At 41.1% G+C, this 27,755-nt stretch overlaps 1 protein-coding gene across 3 annotated transcripts; it reads right to left on the reverse strand.

Annotated features, from left to right (window-relative positions):
• On the reverse strand, positions 1-27,658 carry LOC133966123 (striatin-like). 3 transcript variants are annotated; one of them, XM_062400883.1, is made up of 17 exons: positions 27,313-27,658; positions 14,793-14,896; positions 11,936-12,009; positions 9,535-9,613; positions 8,282-8,446; positions 7,994-8,129; positions 7,741-7,894; positions 6,747-6,857; positions 5,335-5,478; positions 5,091-5,227; positions 4,005-4,180; positions 3,317-3,364; positions 3,115-3,236; positions 2,855-3,022; positions 2,625-2,765; positions 1,918-2,106; positions 1-1,608 (listed from the first exon to the last, which is right to left on the reverse strand). In XM_062400883.1, exons 1-17 carry the CDS (start codon positions 27,520-27,522, stop codon positions 1,439-1,441), a joined length of 2,328 nt encoding a protein of 775 aa, XP_062256867.1. In that variant the 5' UTR covers positions 27,523-27,658; the 3' UTR covers positions 1-1,438. The 3 variants fall into 3 exon arrangements, with proteins under 3 accessions (XP_062256867.1, XP_062256866.1, XP_062256868.1); XM_062400882.1 differs by having other exon boundaries at positions 7,729-7,894; XM_062400884.1 differs by lacking the exon at positions 6,747-6,857 and having other exon boundaries at positions 7,729-7,894.
• Between the last annotated feature and the right edge of the window lie 97 nt (positions 27,659-27,755).

The raw sequence follows: 27,755 nt of genomic DNA on the forward strand, positions 1-27,755 counted from the left end.
AACATTTTACAGCAGGTTTTATTTTTGGAACATACTTTCATATACAAACCAGTGACTGAGAAAATGGCTCATTAGAAGCTGTACTCTACACGTACAACACCTTGATTGATCTTTTTTTTTCTTTTCTTTTTTTTCAAACCCCGGATGGTTTTCTTCTCTCACAGTTTTGCAATAAACTGGAATCTGCAGGACGCTTCTCTGCCCTCAGTGTTGAATGGTTTACGCTTTGTGTCAAATAGTCCTACAGTACTGTACTAATTTCTTGCTAAACACTGGACTACTGTAAATATCTGAACATGGTACATCACACTGTAGTCAAGCATGTCCACACAGTTGGGGAAAACTACATACAGTACAAGCCATTCAGTTCAAACAAGAGCAAACTGGCCAAAATTAATCAGTTCTTCCTAAAGTGGACATTTAGAACTAAGTCTGAATTGTAATTATATAACCAAGATGGTTTACTTTGGACACATGTTTGTAGTCTTACTTCTGAAGTGTACGGTTACTTGAATCTAACAAACAGGCATTATAGTTAATGGTCTGTATCTACCAGCTTTGCCTTGAAATGCACACAATTTTATCCCCAACCACACTTATCAAAAAGGAGCACTCAAACTCACGCTGCACAGTAAATTTTAAGACTGAATATATATTTTGTTTATTATAAGCATTTGTAATTTTACATCCAATGTTAAAATTGACAACATTGTGACAACCAGCTCCGTTCCTGTGCTGTGCCCCTCCCACCCCCTGTCCCCCAAAAAACAAGCTTGTTAAAATAAAAATTTCAAGACCTTTTTTAAAGCAAAGGCACATTTTTCAATACGTGTTTTAAAAGGAAAAAAAAGGCAGGCCAGCAAGCAGAGTCAGTCTGGGAAGCGAGAGAAGACGAAGCAGTGGGAGGCAGGACAGCTGCAGGAAGCAGTAACCCACATTTCTGGAACAACACAACACAAAACCTGACTTGGAGGATTTATCCTGGACCTCGGTTTGTGTGAGAGCAAAGGTCGAGGGCCCGGGGGATTGTAGGGTGAGCGTGAAGTCACAGGGGCAGAAGACCGGCTTGAAACCTCATTTCTCCACTTCACACTCTTTGAACACTTGTCCTGAGCCTCCTAGCTGCGGAGGTGGAGTTGAAGTCTGTCTGTGGGGGCGCTATGACTGGTCACACCCAGGCCTGCCTGGATGGTAGACGGGGGACTAGAGAGCAGCTCTCCTCCAGACTGGCCTCCCTGCCGACCCCTCCTGTGGGGAGTCATGGCCCATTTGAGGCTAGTGGCTACATAGTCTGCCAGTCCGACAGGAAACCAGTGGGCTGTGTGAGGTGGGACTGGACCCGTGCCTGAAGTTCCTTCCCTGGCTGTGTCTCTATTGGTCCCTGATCATGGGAGGCTGAGTCAGAGAGCGGGGCTGCAGGGAGAGACGGCGCTCCGCGTCATACAAACACCTTCGCGAGAGCATCTGCGCCGGCGCTGGCAATGTAGCATTTAGTTGGATGGAACGCCACGTCGTGGATCGATTCCTCAAACTTCTTTCTGTGAGCTGTGAACTCCTGGATGCAGGTTTTACTATCCAGGTTCCACAGACGGATAGAGCAGTCATGACCTGTGGAGGAGGAGGAGAGTTGTTGTGTGGTTCGAGGAAAAATTACTCTGAAATCCACAGAAATCAATGAGTAACTGTGAGCATGAAAGGTTTGTCCTAAATCTTGAAACAAGACTTGGAATATATGGAGGCAATAGAGTGTCTGGGAAAACATTACAGATATTATACCCATAAAAAAGTTGTTGTATGTGGTATTCAGAATTGACCGAAGGATCTTTAAATGGATTGTTTATGATTAAGCTGTGAATATCAATCAATGACCAAATTTATAAAGCGAGAACAAGAAGCCGCAGATTAAAAGACACTTACTGCCTGACATGAGATAAAGGCCGTTAGGATCTACAGCTAAACTGGTGACCGCATCCAGGTGAGCCACCATGGAGTGGATCATCTTCCCGCTGTTGTTGTCAAAGAACTTGATGTGTCTGTCCTCCTGCGCCGTGATGGTGATGGGAAGCGTTGGGTGGCTGAGGACCTTATTGATCTGACAGGGAGTGCCTGGTTAAAAACAGACAAACACATTAGTCTTCACACAGCAGGAAGGTGAGACTCACAGCACGTACAGTCACCTTCTCAGGTCAGGTGTCTGATTTACCTGATTTACTTCAGGTGTATCTTGCTCTTAACCAAACATCTTAATCTACCAGAGCACCTAACTGACTTCCACATTATGATTCATTTTACCAAGTGTTTTATTAGCCTGGAAATAAAAAGGGATGATTAATAACCTGTTGGGTTATCTCTATATACAGATTCTGCATGTGAATTGTTTGACTGTAGTTGGGATAAAACAGTTTACAGCGAACGTAAGACGTAAGAGTCTTGTCCCGGATATCTGCCGTCTCAGGCCGAAAATATTGGCTGTTGCCCCCAGAGGCCAATTCATTGTGTGTTAGGGTTTAGGATTCATGTGTTAGAGTTCATAGTCAGTCAAACGGTAAAAACTAGTTTTGGACTCCTGAACCCTCAAACCATTGTGTTCATCCCCTGTTTGTGTTCCACTGCTCTCAACCTACCTGGCTCCAAGTTTGACTCCAGACTGAGGACCAGCTGACGGGTCTCCATGTTGAAGAGACCAATTTCCCCGTTTGTGAAGGATGTGACCATGTAAGCTGGTTCACTGCACACCAGGTCTACAGAGGAGGGGACTCCCAGTTCTACACAGGAAAGCAGAGAATTTAAATCTTTGAAAACCAAAAACATTTAGAAAATGTTTTTGATCATTACATAGAAATCAGGTCTGTACGTTTGTTTTCGTTGAACACGGCAAGGGCAGGGGAGGTGGTGTTGGCATCCCACAGCCTCACAGTCCCGTCTGCAGAGCAGGAGAGGAGGCGCTGGTGTGCACTGCTGTATACCAGACCCCAAACAGAGTCAGTGTGTCCACTCATCTCTCCACGAAGCACTGACGGGTCTGTCACAGAAAACAGAAGACAACTTTGTAGTCTTTGTCGCGAGGATTGTCAAATGAAACCACAAAGACAAAACGTGACTCTAAAATGTTACCGTAGGAGTCGTAGGGGTCGATGTTGGGATTGGGAGTGTTCCAGCACTGAATGGTTCCATCGACCCCTCCACTGAAACACTGCTCCCCTGTACTGCTCATCACCACACTCAGTACTGCCCCCCTGTGGTATAAATATTGATAAAATTATCAGCAAGCAGGAAATACTAAGCAATAACTTAAATGAATGTGCAGTGTCTTTACCTGTGGGCCCTGAAAGTGTAGATCGGTTCCACATCTAAAGACGTACTCCTGTGGGCAAACAGCGCTTTCATTAATCTCCCATACAAAACACAAAAGCAGCACTTAATTCTGATGTGCTTCAGATAAAATTCGAGAAAATGGGTTTTAATTATTTTTTGAATTATATAAAGCTATAAATGGATGAACAATATACTGCTGTGCCAGTAGTTAGTGTTGTATTTTTATATTACCCTTGACTCTCAAATGACTCTAGCCTCTAAAAATAAACCCACCACTACAGGCTTTGTGTGAGCTGCGGAACGACAAAAATGAGACTCTGGGAGGAAAGTCTCGTCAGGTCTTTGTCACGTGGGAACAGTTTCCTGCAGCTGAGCCGTGTCAGAGCACAGCAATGAAATAAGCTATGATACCTATGGGACTGTAATCAAACAACCAAGCTTTCCTTTCTGATGATGCTGTTGCGAGGAGACAAGGAGGCGACTACACTCCACACACACTACACTGCTGTCTGAGTAATTAGTGTCTCTAACAGAGCAGATGAGGGAGGACTGGACAGCTAATCGATACTGTGCTAAATTTAAAACTGTAACTTTTGCTCCTTTTAAGCAACAAAAATCAATGAGAAATCCCTGTGTCGTAAAGGAATAGTGTCTTTTGAAAACATAATTTGGAATGAGAGGATTCTTACTTTTTGGCAGGGGCTGTCTTTTGCAGGTTCCACATTTTGAGCGTGTGGTCCTCTGAGGCGGTGATCAGGACGGGCTCCACAGGGTGGAAGACCAGAGCGCGAATCCCATCGAAATGGCTCCGCAGGGTGAATTTGGGGTTCCACGTTTTCCTCATGGCATCCTTATTGTTACCGATCTGGAGAGAGAGCACCTCATCAGAGCTCAACAGCCAATTAAGCAGCTTCATTCTATGTAATCAGTACTCTGAGCTTCAGTTTAATCCTGATTAATAAACCACCTTTAACACACGAGATAGTGTTTATTTTTAACCATTTAGTCCTGATACAACATATGGATGTATACAGTATATTATTTGACGTCATCATTTTCCAGCCATGTGACTGATGAAATACACTTAGATTCGCTTAAATACTTGTTGTAAAGTTAATGGAAATACAGTTGTCTTTTCAGTGTACTAAGCCTTTTGGAGCAGGTAACAGCAGTGTTTCAACAATTAAAATAACAAGATACCGACCCAGTCTATGTGTCTACTGATCACCTTCATTTGTTAATGAAAGCCAAACGTTTTAACCATTTTTTGATGTCTCAATCTGCCTCAAAGGCTGAGAAATCCAAGTTTTAATGAATATTGGCAATTCTGTCAGCTCCTCAGAACCCTCAGGTTTTAGGTGGTAGTTTTCAAACAATATTTAGGGTTTAGAGGATTACAGGTTAAACAACCCTTTTCTGTAAAAACCGGCCATCACACTGAAATAAACTTAGCTTAAAAATCCTCTACATTCTACTTAGATATAATTTCACAGCCATATGACTTTGATATTACTGTGATTACTTTTATTATCAAAAAATAAAATTTCTTCCAGTGCGTCACTTTCTAAGCAGCTTTTTGAGACACAGTTTATAAAAATAGCTTTTGAGACACAAATGGAAAGTTCTCAGCATATGCTGTACTTTGGTCAATTTGATGAAGTTAGTAGAGGAAGGTGGGAGGGTTATTTTTCATATGTCTCAAATGAGAAAGAAGAAAGAAAAAAAGTTTTCCCCTGAAAATGGGTCAGTGGTCCATTCTGCCTTTTCCTACTTACATCGTATGCCAGGCTGTCGGCCTCGTTGGCCACGGTGAGTCCGGCCAGTTCCCCCAGACCCAGCTCGCTCTCCATGGCCTCTTCTGTGCCCATAATGAATGACTTCCCCGAGGTGGGTGGGAAGGTCAAAGCCTCAACTGGGGAAGGAACACATCAAAAAATAAATACACAATCACTGTTGACAAAGTTAACAAGGGGGTGAAGCGAATTTAAACCAAATCTGCTGGTATTATCAATCAAGCACCTTCATCCGTTCGATTCCCCTCGTGCTCATTGAAGCGGGCCACGCTGGGCCGGGACTGGGGGGCAGATGGCGGCTGCATGTGGGACAAATCCTCTGCGTCTCTCAGGTTAGCGAGCATGTCCTGCAATTTGGACCGGTTTGGCCCTATATAACAAGTCAGGTAAAAAGTGTTAACAAACAGAAACGAGAGCAATGGAGGGTGAAACGAAAAAGGAATACAAAGAAAAGAAATAATGCAAAGTATTTTATTTCTGTGAACAAGCTGAAAAAGATAAGGCAGAGTGAAAATGGAAGGATAGCAGCACTGAAACGGAAGAAAGTAAATTAATAAATTATATTGTGTAAACGAAATAGAAAGGAAAGGCAGTCAGCACTAGAGTTCCTGTTAGATTAGTTGGAGTTGGGGTACATTTATCTCTTCGTGTCGGCAATGTGGAGGAAGGAATTTTAGATCAGGGGCTGGATTTTGTGAGATCCCAGACAGAATAATTCACTTGACCAAATATTGATGTTTACAAATGTATATAATTTCAGGTAAAATAGGCCCTTAACACTGGTGCAAGGATATAAAGTAGACAAAAGGCACAACAGCCTGAAAAAATATCACCAACTGATCTCCTGATCATCTTCTCCACACAACCACAAAAGTGATGAAACACCGATCAGGCATGAAGAACAAAAATAGATTAAAAAAAAAAACTGAGAAGTAAGCAAGGTTTTGAAAAGAAAAAAGGGAGATTAACTGTGTCGTTAATATCACAATTCAACCCGCGTAAAAAACAACAATAAAGCTTCTGCCTAATTAATGTAAATTCTAAGAGCTCCCAGCCACTGAATGAGTCTGAAGGGGGCTGTTGCTCTGAGAGCTGCAGTATTCAGTCACTTCACTGTCACTGAAAAATACTTTTCACTGATCATAATTTACAACAGCAGCAATATACTTATTACTGTAGTATCAACATGGCTGTCAGATGAGGATGAAGATGGTGATAATTATGTTGTTATGACTGAAGAAGATTTCAATGCGAGAAACACATGACTGTGGAGTCCAGATTGGACACAGGTGGACGCCTCATCACGATCACATTAATCTGTTGATATCTGACTGTGTGGACGAGATGAAGTGAATATAAATCAAAACGTTAAAACGGGGACAGAAAAAACATGCATCAGGCATCACAGGACAAAGATGGCAACAGATTTTGTCTGTGCAGGAAACAGGAAACATTGAAGATGAAATGACAGACAGGAGGAAAGAAGGCATAACAAGGAGCAGCAAGAGAAGGAGATGAGAAAACAACAGAGAAGATGTTTTTGTTTCTGATTTAGGCCGTTTGGCTGAAAGTCAGGCTCTACAGAGAGAGGAGTAGGAGGAAGGGAGGGAGGCGGCGGCAACGCCTGGCAGGACTTACTCTTCACCCCCTTTTTCCCCTTGCGCTCCTTTCTGTACTGCTCCTTGAGTTTGGTTATCATGCCCGGGTCCACGTCCCAGGCCTCAGAAATGGGACCTTGCTCGTCCTTCTCTACACAGGGTGGGAACAAAACCAGACCGAGAGGCTGTTGAGCAACTGCCCTGGAAGAAGCCCGATGGGCCTGGCACAGTGTAGACCTCTCTCAGATTCCTGCTCTCATGGAGGCATGATAAACCTTCAGGAGAGCTGTAGGCTTTAGGACCCGAGATGAGAATTTCACGATTATTAGCACCTCTGTAAGTGGAAGCAGCTTCACAGCCTTCTTGTATTTATCTTTTTTTAAGAATTTCTGTTCTATAGGAAGAGGTGAGAGTGGTGGAATTGAAGTTAATACCATGTGGGGAGTTCTTTCATTTGAACATTTGGATTCTGAGTCATGAAAAACATATAAATCCTCTGCATGAAATCTTTCTGATTGTTTTATAAACAGGACTCAAATCCTCAAACCCACGCTCAAATACAAAGACACACCTCAGCATGATATTAAACCCATTTGTTTGGCTTTAGTCTGAGAGACTCAAAGGGAACAGGGTTGATTTGACAACACACAGGCGTAGTGGACGAGACATTGTGGTCACAGGCTGGCTATGGGAACACAGTGGAAGAGATCACAAAACTATGAGTTAAACAGAGAAACTCCAAACACCATGACTTATGACCACAGCATGATATATGAATGACGAGTACTCCATGAACATTCACCAAACTTTGAGAATTTAGAGAAACAGGAAATCTATTGAATTACACCATTACATAATTAGTGACTGCCTTTGAAACTTGTGTATTTTACTTGTAGATAAACAAGCTCAGCATAGTCTAAAACAAAATAACTTTTTCAGAGGTTATAACTGTATTTGTACAGTCTAAATCATTCAACTCCAACCCTGCACTTCATCGTGTTCTTGACTGATCCTGGACTCACCCCAGTCCGTACCATCTCCAGTGCCTCTGGACTCTGGCGAGGTGTCCATCTCGTCAGGGCTGGACAGGAAGTCAAAGCCCTTCAGTGCCTCCTCTGTGTCAGGGTCCTCAGTGGTGTCCATACTGGCTGGCAACGATGACGACGGCTGCGGCTTCTTTCTCAAGATCTGGGGGAAAGAAATTGAGGGCAGTTATTAATAGTACAGGGGAAACTTCTGCTTAACTTTGTGTGTGGGCAGAAGATGAGGGAAGACTGTTTCACTTACCGTCCTGGACTCAACATGAGTCCTGTCCTTCCCCTCGCTATCCTCGTCATCATCTTCATCACTGAACTCAGCAGCTGCATTCTCGATGAACTTGAAGGCCTCCAGCACAGCGCTCGTGTCAGAGAGCTCAGCTTTCCTATTGAGGAACAACCAAACAAAATGCTTACAGTATCTGTACTGATTCCCCCCATCACATAATCTGTTATGTCTCAGAACCACTATGTTACAGATAATCACAGATTGAAACCATAATATTTTGCAATGTATGTTGAAGAAGAGTTTACTCACCCTCTGGTGCCCATGCCCTTCGTGTCCGTCCCGTTTACCAATGGCTCAGCGCTGGTTCGTTCACCTGCCCTCCCACCTCCATCCCCGGCTAGTCCTAGCAGCGCTCGAACCCTTTGGGACTTTACGTCTAAGATGGTGTCTGTGTAGCCCACTTCCTGCAAGTACCTGGAACAAGATTAACTAACTCAGACAGGTTGCATTTTGTGTGTGTGTTGAAAAAGTGAGGAAAAATGCAAAGGCATTATACAGGAATGGATTTATGCTGTCAGGGATACAATTATTGTTTCACATTTATTGTTGAGACTTCAGAAGAAACAGAGATGAGGAAGAGTCAGTTTCTTGTTTCTGTGAATAGTGTAATTTCCCCAGGCAGTGGTCTACTTAACAGAGTCAGCTCTGCTCAGGCAAGATGTGCAACTCATCAAATATTACAACAAGCCTGTAGGCAATTCAGAAGATGCTCTACCAATTTGTGAGGGCGACTGACTGAGAGGGAGGGGTGTCTTAGCACATTATTGATCTGTCCCTTGCCATGATGTCAAGAATAAATTGGCTGCCTCCTCGGCCGGCATGTTGGGGCAGATGACGTGTTAAGCTGCCTTATGGTGTCTGGGATAAAGGCTGGAGCCTGATTTATTTACACAGACTGACTAGAGAGCCAGCTGATGATTACCACACTTTCCTGAGCTCACTGAGTAAAGCGGAGGAACAAAAAAACACAGAGCAGGTAATTACTACTGCTGCCCATGTGAGGGAGCCATCTCCCACAGTTTTTAGGTTTTATCACAGCTGATTGAGTTAGTTTGTCCCTATAACACCTATTATACACAGACCTCACTACAATACAATTAAGAAGACATTATATATAATATCCTGCCTTGCACTGAACAACCGATATGTTGCTGCCACAGTGTTTTTTAGATAGCATGGCGGACTTCAGGAATCAGGGGGCGTGACGTGAAAAACAACATCGTCTTTGTCTGTCCCGATGCTCGGCTCTCCCTTAAACACAGACAGCGACTTGGCTTTGTGACAACCTCCACTTCCGGTAAAAAGACGGAAAACAAAATGTCTCCGATTCCATTTTTGTAACTTTTATATAGAAAAGTAAGGAGTAATAAAGACAGCTGCAGATAAATTGAAAAAAAGGGGCCTGTAAACATTTTTGTACTTCAATACAGCTAATTGTAGTGCAGTGGTGTTGTTTTCTGGGTTGAAAAATGTAACAGAAGGATGAAAAAATGTCCGCTTACTGTCTGAGGAGCTGACGGCCTTGTTTCCAGGACAGCTGATTGTTGAGTGACCCAGAAGTCTCGTTCTCGTTGGCCTCATCTGGAGGAGAAGAGAAGGACACAAATCAGGGCTCCACAAACAGCAGCACAGGCTCTGACATTATTTCCACTCTGTAAACACAACCAGAACATTCCAGCATCACAGCAACCTGGCAACTCCACACATCCAGCACACGGTCGCTATCCGTAAGTCAACAGTGGATTAAATAGAGGAGGATACTGGTTCGCTTTAAATTGGGCCAGAGAAAAACACATTTTTTAAACAGCTGTGTGCACAACTAGGATCAGTAGAATCACGCCAACCTCGTCAGCTTATACTGTGGTTCATGTTTGGATTTGGACCCAAGTTATTCCTTTAATAACTAGCCTCAAAGCAAATGTCTACATCCCAATAATTAATTATTGTCATTATAAAACTGTCTACACAACAGAAGTACAGAGAAAGGATGTGAAACCTGTCAGAAGTGGCTTGTTTTTAATGCAAAAACAAGACTTTTTAAAGATTTTTAATGATGCATTACGACACCTTCAAAATGGTTGGATTTTGCCCCGCAAGTGTCCCATGACATAGTAGAAAAAGCGATGAAGTGTACAACACAGACCCTTTATGACAGCTTTGTCAGAGCCATAGACAAATAATGATGGGATTCAGAGCTCACTTTGATAGTCAACAACCTCAGCAGCCTGCTCGCGAGTCAGCTGGGATATGTGCATGGGGCAGGGAGATGTGTTGATAAGATTTAGATGGGTTGAGATAATGTGTAAGTGTGTGTGTGAGTGTGTAGGGGCTGATTTGGCAAGGCACAGAGAGACGAAGCTGAACCAAAAAGTGGGTCATGTCTAATTCAGAGGGCTGAGGAGCGGACAGGTGCGCCACCATACGAGCAACACCTCCTACTCGCAGTCTTCCCCTCTTCCCTGCCTTCCACCTAACACCTCCTCCCTCACCTCCTCTCATTCATCAACACTTCAAGGACTCTGGTGCTTTGAACAGCCCTCATGAATAGAGATGAGGAGAGGAGAGAGGAAATATTGCAATCTGACTTAATGATGGTGGAGGACGTGAACATGAGAGGCCAATTAAACTACAATATAACAAAAAGCAGGCAGTGCGCTCATAAAGGGATGAAACTGGGGTAGAATGAGGTGCTATATTGGAGGAAAGTTTTGTTAAAAGGAAGAACAACAGTTTGGGTTTGAGGGATAAATTAGTTGTGTCTTGCCTGTAGTGGTTTATCCTTCATCCATGCAGAGTTATTATTAAGTTGTATTCTTTTAGCATTAATGAAACAATCTCACCACAATGATCATGTATACCCCTTTACACCTAAATTAAAGAGTATGCACAGGTTTATGAAAACACAATTTAATCCACTAAAACAATGCGATTGACCAGTAGAGGAGATTTTTCCGCTGCTGATTGGGCCAGGAGCAGATAAAGACCTGTCTTATGCAGAGTCAATTGACCTGGGAGTGAATGCCAATCGCATCCATTCCCATTGGAGACAAAAGCCAGATGTTAGTGGGTTTATTGACCAGTAGAAAAGGGGCTTTAATTGCTGTTTTTCATCAGCAGGTGAACTTGTAGTTAAACTGCAGTTGTTCAATTTCACATATTTCTAGGCTCTGAAGGAGCTCTTGTCCATGTGGGCTTAAGCGGACTTTGTCGTGATAGTAATTTCTGTCACCAGTAGGTTATGTGGGATTGGGATCGTTCGAGTGGGATTTCAGACTCGACTCGCAGCATCAAGCCCTGATCTGGGTGAAGCTATGGACATAAATTGGATCAATCAATAATTTAATAGATAAATAAAAAAGGAAAGAAAGAAAGTAACAAAGTATCTATCTATCTATCCATCTATCTAGTTGTCTTTAATTTGATTCAATTTGGGTAGAGGTCAAATATCCAAGGCAAATATAACTGAAGCTGTACAAATAATACCACAACGGTGTGCATGGCTTCATGCAGATATACCACTAGAGTGAAATAATGTTTTTGTAATTTGGGTGAATCAACCCTTTAATTTAGTTGTTTTTGTCTGAAAGCTGAGTGAAAGTGTGATTGTGGCAAACCTTTCTTTCTCACATTTGATATTATGAATATCTACAATTCAAACAGTGGAAAAACATGTTCATAAACTCTTCAAGTAGCTCAAGTTTGGACAGTACAGCTGTAACAACAATCTTACTCTTTCAGCATTCATGAAAAGACAGGGAGAAGAAATCTATCGAAGCAAACAAGATTCGACATGAACACACCCTTCGCATGTGTAACAGTGTAACTGTCACTTGAGGTATGTGAACTCAACAGTGATTTAGTATGAAGAGGTGGAGTTTGCCATTTGAGCCTCCGTAGACTTACCAGAGTCGTAGCTTGGAGGCTTCATGTCGCCTTGATTTAACTCTGTCCCGTACTTTAACTTATGGTATTTTGCTCTGTAAGTAAAGAAAAGCAAAAGGTGAAGGCAAAAAATCTTCAAAAGACTCATGTGCAAGATCTGCATAAGCTCTGACAGTCATCCCAACTATCACATTTGAAACATTCACTTGTATGTAGCGCTCTAGAGTCGCATTGCTGAAATCAATGTCATAACATTTTAAATAATATTTTTAGACAGCAGTGTGTATCATTATTCTACAAAACAGCTGAATCCAGCAATTGTTTTCATAATTTATAAACTGTTCTGAATCCCTGTGGACACATTAATTGCTCATTCAGTCTCTTATTCAGATAAGCTATTAAATTAATGATTACAGAAGACAAACAAAACTGACAATTATTCACAAATGAATGGAAAGAACCTGTGAACTTTTTGGCTTTTTCTACAAAAGAATTACTAAAATGGTTAATTCTCAGTTTATTGACTGACCAATTATATGGAAAATCACACCTATGATCTCAAAATGTATGTTAACGCAATAAACCATTATCATCTGACCATTTTAACTGTATCTAAAGATGGAAGACATGACTGCTCTTTAAAAGTGAAGCCAAAGCTTCCAGATTACGACCTGGTGGCTGCCTGCAGTAAAGGTCATATACCCCTTCTCCTCCATGCTAGCTGATGAGACATGGGCCGAATTGACATCTGACATCTGAGACTGACTCGCAGTTGGTCGAGGGTTTGTATCAGCGGGTTCCACTGATACAAACCCTTGAATCTGGTTTCTAATGTTGTAGAGCAAGATGGCAGAATTCGTATCCGAGGATGTGGATCTTTATTAACCATGTTTTAAACTAATTTATTTAGTTTTTTACCTTAGGATTACAGTTTTCATGGCCTTATGAATTATGAAAAACCTAGTGTAAACCATTATTATAACATACATATATATTCACAATATGATTCCATTGACAGGGGATTCCCCCCAAAAAGAAAACTCTGCTGTATTTATAAAACTTGTGTAATCTCAATGCAACATACAGGAAATAAATGTGTGGCTTTAGTCTGTTTCAACCTTTGCAATACTGAGATGCTGTTTTCTTTTGATGGCTACACACAGACCCATAGATCCATCAGAGTCAATACAGCACAAGGAGACACTCTATGATCGAGAGGAAGCAACCCTAATCAAAATCAAATTCATTTGAAATTGGGTACATCCCACATTCAGACAGACATTTCTGATATTGCTTTTAGACACCCTTGGAGATGTGACCTGTTGCTTAGCAACTGGGGAAAGTGGTGGTAATCCTAGGTTAGGTGTTGCTCCTGAGGCAGCGTCTGTGGGGATGTCAGCTGAGAAAAGAGGATAAATATACACTACAAACACACAGAAGATGATTTTTCATATTTAACAAACCTAATGATGAAGTTCCTCTCAGAGAACAGGGAGGGACATATGACTAACCTCTGAGTGGAGGAACGACAGAGCACTGAACTACTCTGACAACGGTGAAAATCAGTTAAGACTTGTTTGACAATCTCCCAGTCCAAATTAAAACGTCATCATTTAAATTTCTTACAAATCCCTGTTTCAATTTTTTCTTCTTAACCTTTTTCAGGGACAGCTTTGCTGATTGCCTGCCTGAATTCTAGCCATGCTTCTCTTTACATTCATTGAATTCCACACATTACCACGCTTGTAGTTGTCTTATACAACTAGAGTTTTCCACTGTTGGCCTCGGTGCAGTAAACTACACCCTCTGTGTTTGTTATTGAGACCGGAGACAGTGACTGGACTGCGTTGCTACACAGACATGGCATCAAAATTCCACCTGCACTCAAAATGTGAGGTACATCCCATAATCTGGCTAACGTTAGACTTTAGAATTCTGGTTTATGACAAAAACACAAGCTGCAAGATGATAAAAAGGTTATAAACAAGTAAACTATTCCATTGAGAAGAAATTTGACAGGGAGTGCAACTCAAGTGTTTGAAATAATCCCTCATTACACAGGATAAATGTGTACACGCAACATTTTACAACCCAAGATGTCATAACCTGGAATTATGATTTAAATAGTTATTCCATTTCTTTGCCGATAGAAACACTAGTCAAAAATATATTTCTGTTCCAGGATGCAGCCCGGCATCAAGGAGGAGGGCAAATGCTAAGTATATCACTGCTACTACCATAGGGACCTTTTGTATGACGGTGATGGGCCGTGGAACGTAAGAATGAGAACAATGTAATTCTTCAGGTTTGCTGCCGGAGATGCCGAGCTGTGACTGTGTCCTCATCTTGGGGGGAGAGCGGATTCGTCTCTCCTCCTTTCACATCCTGTCCTTCCGCTGAGGACAGCGTACAGTCATCACCATCCGACAGCAAACAAAGCCTTCCTGCCAACACATGCTCTCGTCCAGAGATATCACACCAGCTGGACTCGAGGGAATCTCTCTGGCACTCTCACTCCATTACTGCCTCTGCTGACACCAGCTGATGCATTGGGCCACTACGCATAGAATACGAAAAAAAGATGCTGATGGATATTTTAAAAACACTAGCAAGCCTTTAGCATGTTATCAAAGGCTTGCTATCTTGAAGAAGAGATATGCGGACAGGGTGCTAGCTCTGTGCAGGTTCAGAAAATGTCGATTGTTGACCAGTCAGAATCTCACCCTGCAACGTTTTCCCTTTTCTGTATTTTTAGAGGCGGGAATTTATTTTTAGGGACATGCAAAACACGGAGCCGATGCCGTTGTTGCCGACCAGCGGAGGTATTTCTGTATGTTGTGGGTGGGCTGGAGCAGCAGTGGGCAGTAAAGGCACTCACCTCTCTTGCTTCAGCGCGTACTCCAGCATTTTGATCCTCCTCACCAGGTCTTTCTTTAAGTTCTCCTGGCCTTTCCTCTCCCCCTGCAGGAAAGCAATCTGGGCCTGTAAGTACAAAAATAGGATTGTCAGGTAAAATTTGAAAGTAGAGAGAGACTTACAGTAGTCTTTTTTTTTTAATAGAGTCAATGTTTCAGATGTTTTGGCATCTTCGATGTGAACCAGCAAAAAGCAAAGACATGGCTTAAAAGACAACTTCCACGAGGCAACATCTAAGAACAATGACAAATCAACCTGCGTGGCATGATGGGAAATAAAAAAGAAGTACTATTCTATTTTAATCTAACCTACTCACTCTCCCACACATCCCCCCACTCTCCCTCTTCTAAAATCCTCCGCACACCACTGTCTCTGTTCAGTAACAGGCAGCAGCTGTTGACGCACTCAGTCTGAGTCAGCATTACATTACACACACTCACTTATAATGAAGGCGGTAGAGGTTAGGTCACAGTGTAATGTACAGTTTGAAAAGATCACACAGAGTCAAAAATTATCACGTATTAGAAGAAACATTGTTTAATGTGGTCTTCGTTTTTTCCGTTGTTTAGTTACAGCCTTGTATGTGTGGTATAACAAACTATATTACTAAGATACTGGAGCATCCACATTGATTTTCTAATCACAGGAAGCAGGTAGGAAGAAGAATGTACATTAGCAGCTGTAATGGCATTAAAGCTAAAATAAGCCTTAAGCGCAGCGGTGTAACTATTACTCATGTCTTACAGTTCCTGTAAATAATACATTGTATTTTTTCTCAAGAATAAAAATTCTGGTCTTCTTGTCATTTGTTCTGAGGGCTCTCATTCGATAATGTGCAAGTTCCCAGCTCAAATTAAAGATGTTTGTAGTTTCATTTCTTACTAATCTCAGTTTAAATTTTTCTACTCTTAACCTTTACTCATACAGGGACAACTTTGCTGATTGCATGCGTGATTTCAGCAAGGCTTCTTTTTACATTCATTGAATTCCATACATTCCAAGCTTGTAGTGTAATACAACTGGTCTTCCACAGTTGGCCACAGAGCAGTAAATCCCATCCTCTGTGGTTGTTAGTGAGGGAGAAGAAAGTGACTACATCAACACGCACATACATTTTCTGATATTAACCCTGCTAAGACATTAGTCTGAAAAAGACACTGCCACGTAAAAATAACCTTTTCTGATTACTTCAACCCAAATGAGGTGATAATCTGAATAAACTGTAATTGAATTGAGGCATGTGGAGTATTCTGACCTTAGTCGCATTAAATAGACATTTACAAGTCTTTATCGCATTATAACGTCCTACTGGAGTTTTTACAGTATTTTGTGACATCGACAGAGTGGGAAGATTTGGAGAATGGGGGAGATATCATGAGATATCATTTATCAGTCATTAGTAATTATACACTTTCACATTCGTAGCAAAACAATATGAGAAAACCTTTCTGTCTGTTAAAGTACATCTCAGTTGTTGAAAAAGAAAATGTATATTAAAGTAGCATCTGTGTGCCACTTTGTAGTTAAGAGAAGATAATTGACTATAAGGAAATGTTTGGATAAACACAAATCATAAAGGAAATCTGAAGAGCAGAAGAGCAGTTACAAGATGGTGGCTCAGTTCCAAACAAGGACAAAGAAAAGCAATGCCATCACCTAACTGCTTCTGTTCAACTTCAAAAATAAATTTTCTCCTGGGAATGATTCAAATTCTAAAACGTTGAGTGAACGTCTTAAAAGGGAATGAATATTAACTTCATTCCGTGCCTTTCACTCTGCATGCAGAGGATGGTGTGAGTTTGAGTGGGTTGGATCACAGGTTCACACGGATAGCAAGCAGCGCTGCTGCTGACTGCAACAATGAGTCACGGCAGTACTTCAATCTGCCTTGTATTAATAACAGCATCTCTTTCATCCATGGTTGTCCACAGAAGAACTCATAACAACCTGCCTGCTATAGCTCAGGGGCCCTTCCGATTTTGGATACTGGTCCAGCACCAGGTTTAGTTGGCACCAGCCACATACCAGCAGCCTGAGCAAACACCAGGAAACTGATTCTCTAGAAAGATGGGTCAGCACAGCACATATATCACTCGACATCAACAGTAGCTCCTTATTCATCCTGCTCCGTGTGCATCTACCCTTAGATGAATCAATACGAATACATTCCGGATGGACAATAATGTTAACGTTTATTATGCTACTGACTTTCCACAACCTTCGAGGCAGTATCAGTGAGTGTAAACACAGGTCTGCCCTAAACAGTTTAAATTTCACGAAGGGGCCTCTGTTGCATTTATAAGCTCGGTTAAATTAACATACAATGAATAGAGAAATCCCAAGCAAAGCCCCAGTAGTCAAGAGAGATTGAGCCTTTTGTTTTCTAAAGAAATTGATGATGTGTCCCAGTAGGTGGACTAAAAAAGTGTTTGACTGGTGGGAAAGAAAAAAGTAATGTCTGAATTAGTGTCAGGATCTATGTTTGCTGATAAGCACAGATATGAAAACTGAGAAAGGATTTTGTAAAAAACTCTTCTTAATTCATGTTCTACATATTTGGTTTTCTATTTATTTGTAAGAAGTATATATTTTAACAGCAATATATCAAGCTTAAAATTGTATATGTATAATCGGCCAATATATATATATATACACACACACACATCAGACTTTTTAAACTATCTAATATCGACATCGGGCCCCTAAAATTTGTATTGGTCAAAGCCCTGAATAAAGTTGTATAGTGACGCCGTTTTAGCCAAACTTACTTTGGCTAAAACAGCGTCATACTCGACTGGGCAGCGGACCTCATTAGCCTAATTGCAGAGCTATTTAAAAATTCATGTTCAGCTTGAAATGGCTCATCTTTCTAGCTCACATGTTAAAACAACTGCTGAGTATAAACAACAATAACTTAGAAATAAAAAGAGTTGTTATTGTACTGTTGTTAAAATGTTTGAAGATCTCTGGGATGAGTGGGATGGGCATGGGGTTATACAAAATGGAAATGAAACTGTCTTTGATTGTATTGTCTACTGCAAATGTGAAATCAATAAAAATGTTTGTAAAAAAAATAAGAGTTGTGATTTCTTCAACATTTTCACAGTGAGGGCTGAAGCATGTCAACAAAAGCCCTAACTCTTGTCCAAAACAATGACAGTGTTAAGAACAGCTTGAGAGGTTGTTATTTTACACACATACTCAGAAACAGAGACTGCTTATCATCTCATTTTTCACTGTAAATGAAAACTGTACATCTGTTCTGACGGAGATAGTGAGCGACGATTCACTTCCTTTCCACATGAAGCACTGGCCCCTGGTGTCCTGCGGTGCCAGAGAGAAGAGTGCCGCTCTGTGAATCTCTGGCTCACCATCTCTCCTCCATCAAACATTAACCTTGGGAGGAATGCAATGAGTCAACTTGGGGCATAAAGAGACAGAGGAAGCATTTAATCCTCGGCCTCACACTGACTGCATTATTGGGTGGCTGGATAAGGGTTCCTCAGTCTATCTGAGTAGGACATGTAAAATGGGGCATCCATCTCAGAGCCTGGGACCTTTCAGCGACAGGAAAAGGAGGCAGCAAAGACAGGGCAAGGAGGAAAATAAACTCCAGCCGCAGTGTAATTCTAGTATTTTAGTAAGATAAGGTAAGAAGGTCTCTCCCCGTACCTTCTGCTTTCACTCACACAAAAACTAGTTTGAAATACGATTTTCCTCTCTTAATTAAATTAATAAAACGAAACAACTGGAAGCAGCTTCCAGTCATGATTAATCATAATTTGAACAAATTTAAAGAAATATAACTGCACACACAAACATATAGGTTAGCTATTTTCAATGGTTTAAAATATACCAATTTAACCTCCTTTTTGTGCACCCAGTAGAATTTAATATTACAATACCTATCTAAACGTAATCAGAAAAACTGTTTTATTTCTTCATCCTTAGGGATTGCATTAGCAACATTAACATGCAGACTATTGAACTCTCAATGGATTACTTCACAGCAGGAACAAGAGGACATTTTCATTCTAGAGTCATCTGAACATTTTACTCAGTGACTCTATGATGACAACAAACTATATCATTGTTATTTATAGGTAGAGCTTAAAAGTCTGACATTTGTGAATTCCACACGTTTTTCGTCCGCGACATCTACAACACAATGATGCCATTTAATCTAAACAGAGTGAACACTGTGAAACATCCGCGGCCGCTCACAACAACTGAGCTCACTCCATTTGAAAAATAAATTTAGTGGATACTTGATGACTTCAGGGGCTGACACACAAACAAAATGGTCACAAACAGGCTTGGCTTTATTTTGACCCTGGTCAGAGCTGAAGGAGGGAAACCAACTGGTGTAAATCCCACATTTACTAGGAAAACAACCTTTCATCTAGCGAACACCAGGTTTACACTCAGTTACCGTAAACCAATGAGCACCACAATGGCCTACCTGATAACTAGCCAAGTACATTCCATGCATGCCATAACACTAGAAGCAACAGAAAACAAAAGGTAGCAAAACAACAGAGCCAAGACTTCAGTAGTGAGGACTGTAATTTGGCAACATCAGAGTATTTTCCATTTGTGCATAGAAAACACTGCCACAGATCTACATAAGATGTTTATGGCTGAAAGACCTACCTTCAGGTAGGTTTAATTACGAATAGAATAGAACACCAATATATGTCAGCCATTACCACAGATAAAAGGTACGTACACTATATATCCTAAAATAAAACCACGTTTTTAATAGGTTTGTCTGCTTGAATTATTCCTTAAAATGAATGAAATAACTTAAGGTTAGACATTGAAATGTTGCTGTGCAAAAAGAGGAGAAAAGAAAATCTGTTAAGAAACTGTAAATAGATTATGCATAGATATCAGAGTTTGATCAGGGTTAACCAAGTTCAATTTAAGACTCACAAGAGACGAATACCACACTGAATGAAATATGATAAGAAATTCACAGTCATATCAGCCAAAAGTACGATGGAAAACCAACAGGGATGATGTGACCTAAAATTATTTGTTCACATTTGTTTCTCTACTTTCTAGCAAAACATCACAATCATTACATGAATAATTAAAGGTCCAGTGTGTATGGTTATAGTAAAAGGGAACTATTGGCAGGAATTGAATATAAAATATGTGTAGTCATATAAATTGTATAAATAGAGCCTTTAAATGAATGCAACATGAACCAAGATCATAGGCATAATTAATTGTTTATTTAATTTAATTTAAGTCTGTTCAAACTTGTAGTAACAGATTATGAGACATGCTAGCAGTAATGAAAGTACTTGTAATACTGATGATGCTGACTGAAGCTTCACAAAAAATCCTGAAACACAATCTACTCTCACAAGATTCTCAGTTTTTAATGCATATACATTTGTATTTATATGAGGTAAATTAGACTTTTGTTAATTTTAAAAACCTTCAAAAAGGACTTTTGAGGATCCTAAATTCATATAGATATGTTTTCTGGCAAATCCACAATTTTGTTTTATCATTGTACAGTAAGGTTCAATACTGCTCTCAATAACACTAACTTAAGTTTAACACCCAGCTGTCTCTCCACCACTATGACAGGTCCACAACCACATGCTGTCTGGGAATTTATCTGTACAAAACGCTCCACACTGATTGTATATACACAATCATATACCCGACTGTTGGGTGTGTGTATTAAACAAACCAGATAGTTTAATGATTTGCTCTATTTTGCTACGCCTAAGACACACAAGAAGTTTGTTGCATGGCTGCAGCTCACTCCTCAAATTAGTCTGTGCACATTGATCCACAAAGAACACGTACACATGCACACATTAACTATCGTTGGATGGTCAGGGAGAGACAGTGAGCTGCTCAAACTCTGATTTAGTAAAGACTTCTGCTCACTTATCTGGAATGAGCCAAGCTCTGCCCCTCCCCTCTTTTACAACACTCAGAAAACTAAATACAACCCTTACAATGCCAGAGATTCCTCACAGTCAAACATACATTTTCTCTCTTTACCTTAACTTTGACAGAGACACGGGTTTGTTATTTTCATCTCATCACGAGTTTCCACATGAGCTTCATTTCACACACTGCCGTGACACAGCGCACAGCAAGCTGACACCACAGTGCTACCTTTCAGGGAGGGCAAACAATTCAATTGTGTTATATTTGCACAGCGCCAAATCACAACATTTGTTATCTCAAGGCACTTTACATAGTCAGGTTGAAACCTTACAATATTATAGAGAAACCCAATAGTTGCCACGATGAGGAGATTAAAAAAAAACAACGTATATTTTAACAGAAAGAATCCTCCAACAGACTCTGCCTTGAATGGTTGGGTTGAATCAAGAGAGATAGTTGAGGAGGTTTAGGTGGTGGGGGAGGAAGAGACACAAAATGGGGTGGGGCAGAGATAGTTGTGTAGCTCTACTGTTTAAGCACTGCCAGAGTGGTTGTTATGACAGTAATAATAGTGTAAGTTATAGATGTAGTTATGTTATCAACAATAAGACCTGCAATGATTGCAGATGCTGAAAAATGCTCCATGTCAGGCTTCTTGAGGACACGGGTGGTGCATCCCATGTTGCTGCATGAATATTACATAAGGCTCATGGCGCACATGCATACACTCAGCCATGCAGGCAAGGAGCTACACTTTCTGGCATCAGCAGTTTCTCTGATAAATGGCTTGTGTGACTGTAAGGTGTGGTCCTGGAAGAACCATGTTCAAACAACAGCTTTACAATCTGGCGAGTTAAGTTGCTTGGTAGAGAAGAGAAAAAAGATTTATAGGGATAAGTCTGACGTTGTAAAATGTGTCAAGTGTAATCTTGTTATCAGTAACCAACCACCGGCAGCAGCAATGTGCATTTGCATTGATTATTAAGAGATGGAATTTGTATTGATGTGAAAAATAATATCTTACAGAGCTGTTCTCTTTAGTGCAGTCCGAGATGAATTTTTTCATATTACAAACTGGGCAGAAATGTTGCTCAGTCACTTTGAATGGGGTTGATGTCATACATTGCTGAACTGCATTACGGTTCCTTTGTATCGGATTGCATTGTATTGCTCACAGTGCGTATAGCAGAAGTTAATGAGAACTCAAATTTTCATGTGGCAACGAAGGCATCAGCCAATCAAATCATGTTTAAACAAACACTCATGCCAATGCGCTAGCCAATCAGACCATGTTGATGCAAAAGGGGAGGCAAAAGCAGCTGTCTAACCCTGTGTGTGTTCATTCGGTTTGTGGCTTCCATTTCCTGTGTACTTCTCTTTAGCATTGTATTGATAGCTAGCATGGCAGGTTGGCACAAAAGCTGGCTATCTTGTGCGTCCCACCCATGGAACTGTGAATGTTGTTGATATGATGATAACATTGGCATCAAGCAGGTTCTGTGGAACTTTCGCTAAAACGTGTCTTTTCCCCAATAATTTTGATTATTAAGTTTCATCCATCCTGTTATTTTTATAAGAATCCCATAATTTTCAGTTTTGTCAAACATGTCTGTCTTTTAAGGGACTAATATTCATGAGTGCTTGCAATTTGGTGCAGATCCGAATAAAAATCTGCTGGATTTAAATGGTGTTTCATGAAGACTGTTGAGCCCTGGTGGAGGTAGACACTCTACTGAGTTCCATTATAGTTAACTCTCTTTGATAGCACAGTATTGTGTTTATTGAGCAATGGTCTTTTTTGCCATACTTCTACATTTCTTTACTTTAGTTCCTTTGTAATCTTTCCAGATTTTACCTAATCCTGCTAACTAAGAGACAAACAAACAACAAAAAGAAAACATAACCTCCTTGGTTGAGGTCAATAATAACAAGCTAGATTACATCCGGTCACGTTGAAACAAGAGCAGTTTGATCTGGCGAGTAAAGCAATTTACAACTCTGACTGACTAATGACCTAAGATTTACTGTAAAACTGGGGAGGGCAGGCGACTTTGTACAGCCAGGCAGCTGTCCTGCACACCCACGTACACAGACGAAGGCTGTTAAGTGTGAATGGAGGAAGCAGAGTGGAATTAACAGGCTGACAGGGCACAGGGAGAGGCTCTGGTGTGAGTCCAACGGGGACAGTGGAGCAAAGCTCAGAGGACTGGGCTTGAATTCATAAACATGGCTCCCTCCAGGCTCCCTCACAGGTAAAACACAAGCTCTTTGCAAAAACTTACTGCTATCCAAACACAGTGATCTTTGGTATGTGCCGCAGAAACTGTCTTTGTTGTGCTTATGTGGTACATCACTAGAGTCTTGTGTTGAACTGTACCCCCTTGGTACATGAGATGGGATGTGAACTATTAGGTAGCATTAGTTTCTATGTAAACTGGTATATTTTTAACATTGGTAGAGCCTTAATTGTCGGCTGATATCTGAGAGCCATGATACTGGGTAACCGGTACTTAAGTTTTTGTTGAGGAAGTGTTTGCTCTGCTTTTTTGTACTTTCCCACTCGCAGGCTTACACCAGGAGGGCAAAAATAACTGCAGCATTGGAGTTGATGTGGTATCGACTGAGGAATGACGGTGACTCCCATTTCTAAATTTCTGAATACCATGGTATGTGTATGTTTGTGCATGGTTGAGCCCCACTCATTGCTGGACCATTGAGCTAAATATGCCTCAGGCTTTGCCATTGAGTTAAAGCAAACATGAGATCACAGGAGTAAATCATCTTACCGAGGCAGGCTGATTCTATACTTAGACATAGAGAGAAATAATTGAATAACATGAGCCACGTAATCTTGTTCCCGATAAAAGATGTTCTTTCAGAAATACAGGGGACGCCTCTGTCCAGTGAAGATGAGTGGGTGGATGTTTCAGTCTGCACCCAGATGAAGCCATCTTACACCCTGAGTCACCTTCAACCTTCTCCCAGTGTCAAATTATGGCTGCTGACAGATACTTCTGGCAAGGAGATACCCTATGGAGCAGGGATTTCCCCATAACTGGAGGGCTGTTGAAGCACACTGGAGGAGAGCCTGGTCTGTACAGGGTGTAACTCAACTCAGGCCTAGAATGATACATGCTAATCAGTATAGCAGGGGAATATCAATAGATCAATATCGAAATATCAATATGCAAATCAACTTAAGCCCTCAGTCATAATCTCTCAATAATGTCACTGCAACAAATGGTAATAAATAAATAAAATAAAAAAATAATAACAAACACAGATCAGTTCAATACAATGTACCATCTTCCAATGGTAATTATTATATCATAAATGTCTACAGACATTTAAAGAAAAAAAACAAAATAGCAAACATGATACTTACAATTCCACAATGTGCAACTAACTGTGCTTTACGTCAATGGCAACATGCTGTGTATACACTTATAAAAAATAAATACACTTGCCTGGTATGTGCTGCTAATCTCACTTGAAACACTACACATCATCCGGTCTCAATGCCAAAATAAGTTATTCTGAGGGCTCAAATTATTAATCAAATAACTAATCATTTTGAACTTTTATAATGAGTTCAAAATGATTAGTTTGAACTTGTGTGTTTCAAAGATCATTTCAAATGCATTTGAAATGATTAGTTGATTAAGGAAACAGTAGATACACATTAATTTAACTACTGTGAAAATAGTTATTAAATTGTATTCTCTGCTTTCTGCTGCTGAAATCTGGATATTAACTGGTTTTCTTCTAACTTATATTTCACCATGAAATGATATTGAATATTATACACAATTACCATATTAGGGGAACATAAAAATAATTAGCAGCAAATGGTTGTTGAAGTCTTGTGTCGAGCTAAAATGGTAGAAGCGATTTGTTCTGGCTTCAGTTTTCCTGTTACTCAAAATCTTTGGGTTTTGTTGATCTGACTAAACTCAGCGCGACAATCCAGTGTGTATAGGTTTTAAGGCTATTTTCACTGTATATGCTTGACAGCATACAAGAACAAAGAGTGGAGTAATTAAGCGATAATTAAATAATCATTAGTTTCAGCCCTAGTTATTCTCATTACCAGGATGACATCCGACAGACTGACTGGAGGTGTAACCTATAGCTCGATGAGCAAATCAGCTTGACTGAGTCAATCAATTGACAGTGAATGACTGCTCAGCTGGACTCTAATCCTGAATGACAGCAGCCTATGCATTTATACATACGCAGCACATGAGAGGGACCAGTTGGTGTACTGTACAGTTCCAGCCGAGAGGAGTGGCTCCGAGCATGACCTAACAGCCTGACTCGACGGCATTCCTACAAGCCCTGGTGCTTGCCTTCCTCCCAAACAGGGACATAAGACACAGCTTCGCCTGTTTCCCATCCAACGTCCGTACAAACAACAAGGGAAAAAACACCCTGAGAGGAAACAGAGTATTCACAGGGTTGTGAGATCACTCTGTGTAATTCTTAAAGGGTATTTTATTTGAAACAATATATTTTGCCTTTATTAAAAGTGGAAGATTAACTTGTCATTTTTTATTCTGTTATTAAAACGTGTGTGAACATGATGATAAACACCAACGCTCTAGGGCCATGACAGCTCATCATTATTCATACATCCCTTTTAGGTGTATTTCTGGGACTTTCTTTCTTCTATGCAGCGGTCCCTACACTGAATATTAATCCGCAAATACCCTCTGTAGGTAAGCAGAGCACTATATATGTTTTCAGTAAGCAATATTTATAAAACATAATGTTAATATCCCAAAAGTAAACTAAATCCTGTATGCACTTTCAAAACATTTCATTGCTCAATTGTGCTATGCTACGGGCATGCGCTGGCGCAGAAAAAAGCTGCTCTTTTCAGGAGAGTCCTGCTGCAGTGATTTAAAAAACAGTCAGGAGTTTAAAACAGTCTCATGGAGGTCAAATTACTTTCAACATCAAGAGTTAATAAAAAAACTAAGATTCAAACTGAGCACACCATTTTGCCGCCACAAACAAACCACCCAATAGCCATGTAGCAACCTCACTGTGCTCTGCCGCAGTTGCTGATGCTATGCTGAAGAGCTTGCTTCATGACAGCAGACAGGAAGCTTAATACACAGGCCAGACCGAAAGTGCCGCATGAGGCTGGTGAGTCAAACCCCTACAACAGTGAACGAGTTACACGCCACTGTTCTGATAACAATGCAGTGTCTCCCACCCCGTCTCTTTGTTAGCTCAGATGAGAATGTCGGTGGAGCTGCCTGCTGTCAAGCCCCAAAAGTCAGTGTTTGTCTTCTTTGCCATCCAGTATACACACATATAGTACACATACAGTGGCATAGCAACTGGGTCGAAATGATGGAAATCAACAAAAACATGCTGCAACGATGCCTGCTCAAATTCTGGTTAAATGAACAGTCTGGAACATGGTGTCCAAGGTCACTTTCTTTACTATAGATACTTTTTGTCGACACTAGTTTGAAGAGATCATGTTTACTGGTGATGACAGTTTCCATCTGTAACTACTGATCAGATAAAGCATCAAATTGACCAGTCTTAGGGCCTCAAATATTATAAACTGAGCCATAAAACGCAATCAGGGTTAAAATATTGACTTAAGCGAGAATAACGTATTACAAATAAATCAAAGCTGACCAGCGCAGGACTGTAGACTAATAAAGAGATATCAAACCTTTAAAATATCTACACAGCCAATCAAGATTAAACTTGGTGCAGACAAACTTTAACCTAGAAACCATATCAAAACAAGGAATCCTAAGAATGACCTTGGCAAGTTGCAAGACACTGACTTACAATTTAAGCAAACTTAACATTAAGCATCAGGTTTCCCTTTAAAAATATGTAGTGTACAGAAGGACAACCTGCCGCAATACTTGTATTTATTAAGTATCCGAGTACTTGAGGGTTTAGTGACCAGGTCAGGGTGTGATGTTTACTATCTGGAGGGGACCAATTAATAGGATTAATTGGCTCTTTGACCTTTACCAGAGACGAAGGCAACAGCATTTCAGATTTCCTCTTCAGCAGTGGTGGCGACATGGCAGCGAGCTTAAGATCGGATTCATAAACAAGAAATTATGAGTCCACAGGCTGTTCAGTGGCGTGTGTTGACTTTCAGCTCCCACAACATTAAAACAAGAGCTACCTTTCCACCACGTCTGTATCTAGTTTTTTAAGATGCTGTAAGTCACGTTAGCCGTTTGGTTTCTACACAGGCGCATTAGCACTACGCTTACACCACTTTGCTAGTGGTTGTAGCTCAAGGTTGGTGGTTCGAATCCACATGTTTGTTGGGGTATGTACTCGAGAAGTTTCTCAGAGCAGAGAGCAAGTTAAGTGATGACAGTCTACGAGGAGACGTCTCAACAGTCGTTGGTCAAGGGGGCGCTGCAGCTCCTTTAGCTCTTGTGCTAATGCTAACAAGCTAGCCTGGTGAGCAGAACAATCAAAAACAGAATCTCAACGCGTGCTACCAAAGGGGCCCCGGTGGTTCCACTAACGCGTGGCCCCGTGTACGTTAAATGTTGTGTTTTTTTTACCTGTAATTCGGCCCGCTCCACCTCCCATTGTGCCCTCTCCACTTCGAAACGGGCCCATTCGTGCTGCAGGAAGTGCAAGATCCCCGGGATACTGTACTGCGCCCTAGCCGCCTCCCCAGCGTCGCCATCGGGCAGCGGTCCTTTCCCACCGCCGGATATAACAGAGTTGTTGTTGTTGAAGAATACACCGGGCCCTGCCTGCTCGTCCATGGCCGGGCTCGGTCGAAATGTCCGTCCGCTGTCTCGCTGAGTTCGGGGGTTAGATACCGAGGGAAGCGTAGAAAACCCGTCGACGGCGGCTCCGTCTCCTCGGCTCAAGGGAATGAACTCACTTTCTGACAGCTAGCTGTCATTGAATGACGTCAGCAACTACGGCCACGCCCACACCTTGTTTGCAAGGGGCGCTCGATTCGCTCACCCAGACTCCCCGAAGGAACAGCCTC

The sequence above is a fragment of the Platichthys flesus genome, chromosome 12, assembly GCF_949316205.1.
Source record: "Platichthys flesus chromosome 12, fPlaFle2.1, whole genome shotgun sequence".
NCBI lineage: Eukaryota > Metazoa > Chordata > Actinopteri > Pleuronectiformes > Pleuronectidae > Platichthys > Platichthys flesus.